This window comes from Lasioglossum baleicum, chromosome 11 (assembly GCF_051020765.1).
Source record: "Lasioglossum baleicum chromosome 11, iyLasBale1, whole genome shotgun sequence".
NCBI classification, from domain to species: Eukaryota; Metazoa; Arthropoda; class Insecta; order Hymenoptera; family Halictidae; genus Lasioglossum; species Lasioglossum baleicum.
Genome location: NC_134939.1, coordinates 2569566 through 2581698, shown reverse-complemented (window position 1 = coordinate 2581698; position 12133 = coordinate 2569566). Strand labels below are relative to the sequence as shown.

At 39.8% G+C, this 12133-nt stretch overlaps 1 protein-coding gene across 4 annotated transcripts in view; it reads left to right on the top strand.

The window, feature by feature from the left end:
• The window catches only part of LOC143213463 (nephrin), a 561898-nt gene that overhangs the window by 429906 nt on the left and 119859 nt on the right, over positions 1 to 12133 (top strand). For all 4 annotated transcript variants that reach the window (XM_076433355.1, XM_076433354.1, XM_076433357.1 and 1 more), the window contains exon 4: positions 9555 to 9763. In XM_076433355.1, the coding sequence (XP_076289470.1) occupies positions 9555 to 9763 (209 nt within the window). The remainder of the gene's footprint in view (positions 1 to 9554; positions 9764 to 12133) is intronic.

The following is a 12133-nucleotide window of genomic DNA, read 5'->3' as shown; positions in this document are numbered from 1 at the left end:
GCGCGAATATCTCGGTAACTATGCGAGATACCGAAAAACTGAATCCAATCTATCTGGTGGCACATTTTGTCAGCTTTAATTTTGTATAGAATGGTCTTATCGCTAGGACGCATAGTTTCCGAGATATTCGCGTTCAAAGTTCACGAATTCTGCTGAAGAGTTAGCTAGTCAAATAAGGCAAAAATTTATTTTTCACAATTCGTGAACTTTGAGCGCGAATATTTCAGAAACTATGCGTCCTAGTGATAAGATCATTCTATACAAAATTAAAGCTGACAAAACGTGCCACAGGATCAATTCGATTCACTTTTTCGCTATCTCGCATAGTTTCTGAGATATCCGCGCTCAAAGTTCACTAATTGTGGTGAAAAGTTAGCTAGTCAAGTAAGGCAAAAAACGTGAGGCAAAAATTTGTTTTTCACAATTAGTGAACTTAGAGCTCGGATATCTCAGAAACTATGCGAGATAGCGAAAAACTGAATGGAATCAATCTTATAGCACATTTTGTCAGCTTTAATTTTATATGGAATGGTATTATCGCTAGGACACATAGTTTCCGAGATATAAGCGGAAACCCGAAAAAGGTGACTTCTACGTGCCCCCCTGTAGCCCGCTCACCTAGTAATAGGGACTTTTAGTATGTTTACCTCCTAACTAGTCCACACAAAGTCTACGCCCCCCTTATGAGCATTCATTGACTGGAGTAGGAGTCAAATCAAAATTTCATTCTTCTTTTAATTATCTTATTAAGGTGAAACTAATACACTAGTGGCCTTCAATCTTTTTAATAAGGCCACTGTTTTAAGTTGTACGTACCACTTTCTGTCATTAATGCATGAAATCCGCAGTCTAATAATTACAATATATCGATATTCTTAAAGTTTGTGTTTAATCTTCTCGCTGCGTTAAATCGCGGCTACTCGGTTTCGCCATAAATGCATAAAATCCGCAGTTTTGTCATGAGAATCGAACCAAGGCCGAAATGAATGCAACGTTCATTTAAGAACGATCGGGACGTATGCGAATCGTATCGCATAAAGGGAGCAGGACAACGGCAACGCAGTTGTCAAATGAATGGATTTATTAGTAACAGTAAACCAACTCGCGGATACACGTGACGTTGTACAATCTACGGGACAATATGATTCAGTGTCGCCGCGGACAATGTGTAATACAGAGGACGCGGCGCAGTCAGTTTGTTCCGCGTTGAAATGGCAAAGTGAGAGTAATGCGGCCGGTTCTTTTTGTATTGAGATATATAGAAATATAAATTAGAACGGGAATTACGGGGCATCGGGTCTCGGGGAAGATTTATAAGTGAGCCGGGGGTCTGGATCGTGTAAATTCGACGGCGCGGAGCTGAACGACCGTGAATCCTGCCGGATTTCGAGTTCTGGAGCCGCTTTCGCTGGAGTTGCTTTCGCGAGCTTTTCATTTCGAATGTATTATGCTCGGAACCCAGTCTCTATAAAAGTGCATACATCGAACAGCATGTAGTCATTTTTTCGTAACGATATCTTGAAAAATTCCCGAGTAATAATCCATAGAATGGATCTTCTCTCCCCCGTTCCAACCCCTTCAACATCGAATCGCGAGAGCCATGAAATTATGGTGGCGGTATCGCCGCGCGTTCATGTAAGTAATACGTCTGTCACGACGCGGCAGGACTTACAATCCGGTGTTTTATTAAAACCGCGAACTCGAGGTTTCCGGGATCGAGTTTATTTTCCTTCGAGCCCGCAGACGGTGTTCTTATGCCACCCCCTGCAGCACCTCACCCCTGCTTGTGTACGAAAAGAATAAAGAGACGTGTTATATCTTCTCCCCGCGTTTTTATTCCTCTTTCTCCGCGGAGAAACCATGGGGATGAAAGCTAGGCCGATGCGCAAAGGGATGCCAGTTACAATCCCAGATCGTTTCGGAGTTGTTTAGAACGGGGCACGGGGTGTCTTAAGCATTTTACTGATCTCTTCATACGCCTCTTCGTGGTTTACAGCTGCCTTTCGGTGGTTAGGGGCCTGTGATACTGTTTCGAGCGGTGAGATCGCGATCTTGTGCCATCGGTGAGGAACAGAGTGCTCTTTTAAAGCGCATTCTTTTTATCGAGCATCGAACAGCTTCATCGGTGTCCCTCAATTGTGCTTTTCAGTTTTAGTATACAGGGTGTTTCGTCTAAAACAGGACACCTAAATATCTCCTCTATCTCTGAAAATACAAAAAATGAGATGGAAGAATCGTTTTTTATAAATTGTAATTTTTTAATCGTTTTTTCAAGGTCACTCGTGTTTCTTTACATATATACATACATTTTGTTGTTATTGTATGTTATTGCAAACATTATTGTGCATTTATCCATGTTTAATAGCACGACCTTCAAATGACCGTGAACTCTAAAATTTGCTAATTAATGCAGAACTTACTTTCAGCGACATTTCAGATTTCAACGGTAACAGAAATTCGACCATGAACTTGAACTTGTAAATAAACACATTGTATCATTCCTCTGTGTACATAGAGAGTAAGAGAGATATGTATTTAAGAGTTTGCTCACTGCTAGATTACTCAGTGTATCGACAAGCGATCCATAATGCGTTATTCAGAACAGGAGAAAATTCAAATGGTTTTAATTTACGGTGAAGTTCGAGAGTGTCTAAGAGAAGCAATACGAATTTACAAAGACAGATTTCCAGAACGTTCTTGTCCATCACGTTCTGCATACTCAAGTATTGTTAAAACATTTTGTGAGACTGGTAGTGTCAACAGAAACATTCGTGTGAGACGTAAGACTGTTACTCATGAAGCAAATGTGAACAATATCATTGCTAAAGTTAATCAAAACTCGCCTGTTAGCATAAGGCAACTTGGACGTGAAACCGGTATTAGTGTGACAAGCATATTCCGGATTCTTCATTCACAAAAATTTCATCCTTTCCATTTATCTCTTCACCAAGAGCTCCATGGAACAGACTTTGAAAACCGCGTACACTTTTCTCAGTGGGGTATACGGAAATATGAAAGTGATGAAATGTTTTTCCAAACAGTATTGTTTACGGATGAAGCATCCTTTACAAATCATGGTCTAGTGAACCTCGAGAACATGCATTATTGGTCGGTTGAAAATCCACGATGGTTTAGACAACTCGATAAGGAGAGACCATGGACCATAAATGTGTCTTGTGGTATTCTAAATAATGGGATAATTGGGCCGTATTTTATCAACGGTACGCAAACTGGGCAGAAGTATGCTGAATTTTTAGAACATATTCTACCAGGTTTATTAGAAGATGTACCATTTAGGGACCGTCTAGTATTATGGTATCAACACGATGGGTGTCCAGCACACTTTTCCCATATTGCAACACGTGTCCTAAACGAAAAATTCCCAAATCGTTGGATTGGACGCAATAGACCTGCATCATGGCCGGCTCGATCACCCGATCTCACCCCACTTGATTATTTCTTATGGGCGATATTGAAGGGTACGGTTTATCAAGAGCAGCCCACGACGCCAGAAAATATGAAGGAACATAATTACTGCATGTGCTGATATGAAACCTGAAATCATCGAAAGAGCTGTACAATCTGTCGTGTTTCGCCTCACGAAATGTATCACAACGGAAGGACATCATTTCGAACATTTATTGCAGTAATAAATGTGATTATTTACAAGTTCAAGTCCATGGTCGAATTTCTGTTACCGTTGAAATCTGAAATGCCGCTGAAAGTAAGTTCTACATTAATTAGCAAATTTTAGAGTTCACGGTCATTTGAAGGTTGTGCTATTAAACATGGATAAATGCACAATAATGTTTGCAATAACATACAATAACAACAAAATGTATGTATATATGTAAAGAAACACGAATGACCTTGAAAAAACGATTAAAAAATTACAATTTATAAAAAACGATTCTTCCATCTGATTCGTCTTTTGAAACCATTTAGATTACGTTAGAAAGATTTTTTGTATTTTCAGAGATAGAGGAGATATTTAGGTGTCCTGTTTTAAACGAAACACCTTGTACAGGGTGTCCCGAATTTAAGTGGCATAACTTCAGGAGCGTGTAGGGGACCGAAAAGCTAAGACAAAAAGTCTTTTAGAGATTTGCTCGTTTTTGCTGCGTTTTGAAGAAAATCGCAAAAAAGAAACAAAACAAGTTTTCATTTTTGTACTTATTTATTTACATTTTATTTACGTTATCATCTATTTAATGTAGATATTGTTCAAAATGTTGATAAAAAAATAAGTACAAAAATGAAAACTTGTTTTGTTTCTTGTTTTGCGATTTTCTCCAAAACGAAGCAAAAACGAGCAAATCTCTAAAAGACTTTTTGTCTTAGTTTTTCGGTCCCCTACACGCTCCTGAAGTTTTGCCATTTAAATTCGGGACACCCTGTATACTGGAAGCGTTGATCAATTTGTTAAGTACATTACTAACAGCCGGTGGCCAGAGAAAAGAATATTGCCTTCTGTACCATTTACATCGTAGAAATGTGTGTAACACGAATTTTTATCTGCTTCTGGGGAAAATATATTAAGCACACCGAGGGGGACAAACTACTTCCTGATGCGCATGCTGGAATGCTACTTAAGAAAAATGAACGCGCACTCCTTGGTCTAATTGTATAGCTCCAATTGGGCCGTTTTCTTCCCTTGTACCGCCGCCACAGGCAGTTTCTCTGTCCCGCAAGCTGATATATGAATTGCGCCGAGCTTAAAGGTATCCCACGGTGAAATTATGGACACGGTAGTATTTCTCGCGGGCGCATAAGTAACTTGGCTGCAGTATTACATTCGCGAATTTACGACTCTCGATTCCTCATCGCTGTGAAAAGTACCGGGAACAAAAATTGTTGCTTTCGAATCTCCATAAATTAATCTTCACCCCTTGAAATCAAAATTAGATGTACAAGTTTCCATATATTCACCCCATTTTACCATATTTACCCCATCTTATAAATGACTACTGAATCATCGATTTGAAAATTATGGATCTGAAATAAAATTACTGATCGATCGCGAGGGCCACAAATTCATTTTTACACCTAATATTTAACGAGATAAAAATCGAGAAGCTAATTTGAGGAAATACCTAGCATGCCTTGTATTTTTGTTAGTTGAATTCCGTTCAACAGGAACGACAAAGAAATGGCGAACGTTGAACGGTTGCGCAGTCGACTTCCGGCCGGGACACCCCTTTGCCGTGCGCGTGATTTTGGCTGTTCAAAGCGGCCGTTTGCTGGCCGAAATCTAATTAACCGTGAACTTTAACGCGTAACAGCGGAATAATTGGTTTGCACGACGAAATCAGGCCGTGGATCGAACTCTCGGGGCGAAACGATGTGGCCGCGCGGCCAACCCCCGAAAAAATCGAGTTCGAGCCCCGGCCCCGACCCCACGGTTCATTTTACCGGATTGATAATCCTGCGGGTTTCCCAGGCAAACGGTGTAACTTCATTATGAACGGCGATTCGATGGGATTAACGGGCGCGAATGTTTATCCTGAGTCGAGTTTAATCGCAGAGACCCGCTGTTTGTTGATTAAACCACTTCGGGGCAGTTCCTCGAAAATGCCTTCCGCGAAGTCTTTCAATCCTCTCGCCGCACACTCTCAATGCAATTGCAATCGATTAGACGAGCCACGAATTATTACTAGATATTTTTGTTCGCACATCGCACATTCACGTGAACGCAAAACTAGCCAGATTTATTGCTCGAGTACTCGAGAACGAGCGTTTAATCTCAGTCGACGGGCACATCAGCGACGTTAGAGGAATATTTTCATTTTAGAAATGGCAGGTGGTTAGCGTGGCATCGTTTGGCCCCGTTTACAAAAACTGAATGGCATGAAAGGGATTCGCAATGAGGCGAATAAAGGGAAAATGGCAGCGCATTCCACGGAACGAGCGCGTAACACACGGAGACGCGTTAGCGCTCGTAAACATTTTGAAAAAAATCCCGTGATAACCGGCCCGGTAACAAATAGCCGGGCATAATAACGCTGACAGAATGTGGTAGCACGTTGATTGCGCAGCTCGGCGCTCGGAATGCTCGCGGGAAATGTCGCGCCTCGCGAGACAACCGTATGCGAGAGATAAGAAAAACGGTTGCGGTTAATTATTAGGAGTTGCAGAATTTCTCTCTCGCCGGGTTACGTCGTCGTCAATAACAGCCAACACGCGAACTTACAGCGGATATTGCGATCGTTTGACTTCAGCTTGAACAACAAACAATCTTCCCGTCAAGAAGAATTTGTTGCAGGTTCCGCAAGATTAAATACGAGATTGAATACGACGGGAATTAGCACGAAGATCGAATATCAGAGTTAAAGAGCAAAAAGTTTGTTATTCTTCCGCGAAAGCTGGGAATAAACGGTAGAGCTTGCCCAGAGCTAGAGATAAACACCGCATGCATTACGGTGAACAGTGAATTCGCATAAACATTGGCGGTAGCGTGATCGATAATCGCTCGTAAAAGGGAGCCATCGTCCCGTGGAAGATTCGATCGCTGTATTTATAGCGTCTCTGGTAGGAAGGCGAAGGGCTGGAGGCAGGATAGAGCAAGAAAATGTAAATAACTCGTTGGGAGAAAATTTCTTCAGAGGTAGATGGCGCTTTGATCCCTTTAAGAAAGCTCTCGCGCCATCGATACGCCATAAATTTAGTTAGATCCTGTTGCCGGCATAACCAACGGGCCCCGGTAATAAAAGTACCGTCGCGTAAAAGCCAGATATTAGACGGTAAAGTGGCTCGGGAATCTCGCGTGACTCTCTTTCTCTTCATCCCTCTATGTCTCTTTATCTCTCCCTCTCCCTCTCTCTCTCTCTCTCTCTCTCTCTCTCTCTCTCTCTCTCTCTCTCACTCCCTCGTTTTCTTGCTCGGTCTCTCCGCTTTTCCTTGATAACCGGACGTGTTTTCCCCGATTGATCGTTCCGCATGAGTTTAGCGGAGGCAATATGAAAGTTTCGCTTGTATTTCCTCCGCCCACGCCTCGTTCTGATTCCGAAAAGACACTTCGACGTGCACTTCCGCGTATCTGCGCGAATATGCCAGCCTTTCTGCATGATTTCCTCGAAATTCCGAAACCCTCGCTTCGAGATTGGTAATCTTCTTAACGGAATTGTCAGCGCGTTATGTCTTTCCTACGAAATCGCGCCGTCTAATTGGATAATAATTGAGATCTAAAGCACTAGACATTTTATTCGCCCTCCAGCGAGCTTCTCAAATAAATTCCACAAGTGCTAGAACTCGATTTATATTTTTCGAATTTTACCTTATAGCTATGTATTTAATTTAATGATGCTTTCGGCGCTACCGTTTCGATCACTTAGTAAATCTAGCAATTTTGCAATAAACTTTTCTTCTTTCCAAACGAAATTTTCAGGGTATTCATTATGTTTAAGTACATTCATAATGAGTGACAGATTGTTTGATCTGAATTCAGGATTTGCTAAAAGGATGGCACGATCAATAAGACCTTTGACAAGACCTATCTTATGTTGTAACGGATGGAAAGAATAAAAATTTACGTATCTGCCAGACCAGCTAGTTTTGTGAAACCAATTTGTTTTTAGTTCTTTACCCACTCTAATAATACTGACATCAAGAAAGTTATGACCTATTTTACCTTATAGCCTTCGAGACCTAGTAAAATAGGTAATCGATAGACTGCGGAATTTATGCAATTATGAGAAAAATGAGTGGGTGAATAATTCAAAATAGAATAAAGATTAGACGAATTTGGAAATAATTTCGAACAAAAACCAAATTTCTATTTTATAATGTGTATATAAGCATATGAAATCTGTCAAAGCGTTTCTCGTGTGTCGGTACAGATCGACTATCGTTTTAATGGTAAATAAAAGCGGTGTAATTTCACCTGTTTCTCGTCATCGATATCGGCACAAGAAAGCGAACGAATTTTGTTGCTCCCACGGGGCTGCATAAATTACACCGTGTACGATCAAACGTGTTTAATGCAGTATTAATTCGAACAAGGTACATACCGAGTTTCCTTATCCGCTCTTTTATTAGTCATTTACTTTGACGTTACGACCAGTTAATCGGTCTATTAATCTCGCAATGATTTATGATGTATCACGATCGCCAGCTTAGCTGCCGTCGATGACTAAGTGTGCCTGGTCACGAATAAATCAGAGCAACATGCACTTACCAGAGGAATTACGAGTAAACGACCGGCATTCGTGAAAACATGCAGATTTATAGATCGATTTCGAGAAACTCTAATTAAATATTACGTTCACCCCCGAGGCCTGTACAATCTGAAACACCGTGTCCAAGATTAATCGTATTGGGTTGGCGAGAAAGTAATTTCGGTATTTTAAGGTGAAATAGAGCCCAATTTTTGTATTCAAGTAATGAACTTTAATAAATAAGATGTTTTCCCTTTTGTTCGATGATCTTTTGCCAAAAAGAATAAATAAGAAAATTAAAATTCATCGTTTGAATAAAGAAATCCGGTTTTATTTCACCTTAAAATACCGAAATTACTTTCTTGCCAACACAATATTTACCATTTTATTACCCTATAAATACCATCCTTTTTATTCTTAAACGTTCTCATCCTATACGATGCACATTTAGTAGACAAATTATAAAATACTAATAAACGAAAGAAAGCTGAACAGCGGTTTCCAGTGAATTTAACGCAAATTGTCCTGCATTATTAAAACTTCTTTCTGTTTTTATCCCGCCATTATCGAAATAAACGCAACTCTATGGGAACAAAGCTACAAGTTAGTGAAATGATAATAGCGTTGGACCGTCGTCGAGCATGTTTTGAATACGCTGAACATCCGAAAGGCAAAGCACACAAAACTGAAAAGTCGCAATTAAAACGATTCAGGCTCACGAAATTATTTGCTGAAGAGCTTTCTTCGCGTTTCTAAAGATAATACGGCGGTGACGAACGTCGTATAATTACGCTGAAATCTTTCTTTGCTCTTGCAATGTTACATAGAGTGAATCCGCCGGGTCTCGGTCGAGGTATTCTTAAATATGAAACCTTCGTACTTCGTGTTACAGAAGAATACCGGGAGAAAGCCCTGCAACTGGTTTGGCTCGGTGAAATGTACGACGGAACGAATTTCTTTCCTTTTCTCCTTTATTCGGCGGCACAATGTTGCCGTGCACTGTTTAAAATCTTTCGAAACTGCCTCGAATAAACCTTGACAGACGTTACTTATTAACGTTGGGAAAAATTAATTGTAACACTGTAAAGATCATTTATATTCACGTCGGTATTATTATATAATAATGTCCACATAACGCAAGTAATTGTGAAGTTCAGACGATGATAAATTTAGTAACGATGGGTTCGAGATCGGTATAAATCGGTGACGAATTCGTGTTGCGTTTCTTGTGCTGGTTTATGAGGTTGTACGGGGTCCTAGTGAAAAGCGGGGAAACAATTTGCTCGCGAGCAAACCGGGCCGGCATTAGTTATTCCGGCGTGGCTAACGAAAAGCGTTTGCATCTTGTTCCTCGAACTCTGTGTCGCCGCTGCCTATACACGACCGCCCAAATGTTTGCAGTTTCGACTCGAGAGGACAAACCAACGTGGAACAAGGAAAACACTGGCAGAATATCAGCCTCGGCAAACGTGCCTTCTTCAGATACACCGACCAACCGGCGAAACTCACCCTCGAGAACGTCTCTGAGAGCGACGCCGCCGTTTACAGATGCAGAGTCGATTTCAAGCAGTCGCCGACCAGGAACAGCAAAGTCAATCTCACAGTGATCGGTAAGCATCCATCTGATTTTCCATCGATCTCTCATTGGCCCTCTTTTCCCCCTCGCGATTTTCCATTCTGCTCGAAAGCCATTCCCGCAGATCGCGTTCGATTAAATCAATCCCTAATTAGACGGTGGATCTTTATACTATACACTTTATACGTTCAAACAAATTTTGGCTACACTTCCGAAGACGTCCATGCTCAGAATAGAATAAAATTTTGAGAAAATGTGCCTTTTTGACGAAAATGAATTCGAAAAATTTTTTTACCATTTTAATGTCACTTCTACCTTACCGACAAAGTCGTAGGCGGCCCACATGGTTTCATACCTCTATAACTAATTCAATTCATTACATGTAATTGTAATTTTAATGCAGTTACAAGTGATTGTAATTGGTAGTTGCAATTACAAGTAATTGTAATGGGTAGTTGCAATTACTTAACGCTAAAATGGCACTAAAAAAAGGTAATTAGATACCTACTCAATGGAAATGTCTAAAAAGAACAAACAAAAAGCATATGTTAGGAAAGAGTTATTTATTATTTATTAAATTACAACTCTTAAGAAATAGCTTCACTTGTCACTTACATTGACAACGTAGTTTTCACTAACAAATATTTATTATTTATTAAATACATTATATATTGGGAAATATTTATTAAATATTTTTTTATTGTAGCTAATTATATTTGATATTTCACAAAAACGATTACCATTACTTTTCAAAATGACCCTCATTTCAAAGATGGAGTCGGATAATCGATTTGCTTTCGGAGTGTTTGTCATGGAAGCAAACGATAAAAGTCTTACAACTGGAGCTGAGGATTGTAGAGCAGTATTAGTTCGAAAAAATCTTTTGCTTTATAGCGAGGTAGACTTCAAGCATGGAATAAGAAATCGATTTATGCGAAAAATAATTACTAATTTGTAACTGAGCTTTCGTTTCTTTTTCACATTCAGCATTGGCTCTGCCTCCGTAATCCGCGAATTCAAAAAGATTCAAATATTGCACTGGTGCGTTATCTCCGCCATCTAAAAAGCATAATAAATAATAAATATTTCCTAGTGAAGCTATATATTTCTTAAGAGTTGTAATTGAATAAATAATAAATATTTCCTAACATATGCTTTTTGTTTGTTCTTTTTAGACATTTCCATTAAGTAGGTATCTAATTACCTTTTTTTTAGTGCCATTCAAGCGTTAAGTAATTACAACTACCCATTACAATTACTTGTAATTGCATTAAAATTACTTGGAAATTGCAGTAATTGGCAAGTAATTGTAATTGTAATTGAAGTTACATTTTGCCTAACTCTGCTCACTGCTTCGTATCTGAATCCACTCCTGTTCTTGTCAATATATGTATACCTAACCCAGACCTAACGTAGCCTAACCCTACAAAAAAATTTGTCGGTAAGGTAGAGAGTGACATTAAAATGGTAAAAGATTTTTTCGAGTTGCCAAAAATCCTTCTGATAATCATCATTTTAGTCAAAAAGGAACTTAGTCTCAAAATTTCATCCAATCCAAAAATTTTCTTCGTTTCGAAATGTTGATAAGAGGGCATAACGTATAATTTGCAGTGCATCTTGGAGCAATTCAGCAATTTTTTCCAAGCAAACTTTGCGACGTGTCCGAATGAAAGTTTGCGGACTTATTTACATACGTTTAAAGCACACTCATGAATTTGTATACGTTATTATCACGAAGACTGCAGTAATTATTCACCGAGGAGAAGCAGGCCGTGTTCCTCCCAGACAGTTCTTTCGACCTCTTACCAGGACTGCCTTTGATCCTTTCCTTTTTTTCTTGTATCCTCGACTCAATGTGCCACTCCATTCGTCCCTTGTGTCCGTCTGTTTCATTCTCCATTAATCTTTTCGTCCTCCCGTTTCCTATCCTTTGAACCTTCTGCGTCCATTACTTTCCCTTGACGTGATAATGCAATATTTTTAAATTTGCCTTTACTTAGTAATTTACTGCTCCTTTCTCCACTACTCTAGCCTCCTTCCCTGCCGAGTTCTACCGTCGTTCCATTTCATCGAGTCTAGCCGCGTTCCCCGTTTCTTATCTTTCCCCGAAGATAAATATGCTTATTTCTTATTTATCTTATTAATGGCACCGGAGGATCCGCTGGTTTCCCGATCAGATAGTCCGAGTCCAAACAAATAAATCTTTTTTCCCTCCTGATACTCTAAAAAATGAATGCTGCACGGTCTTTGACACTTTTACAAAGAAATCATATCTGATGCTGGAGATATGGAATAAATGGATAGTATCGTACTAATGTATCTTTTCGCGCTTAAGAAAAATGTCGCAAGATGCTGCAGGACCTTTGGCGCTTTTATAAAATTCTATCTGATGCTGGAAATATAG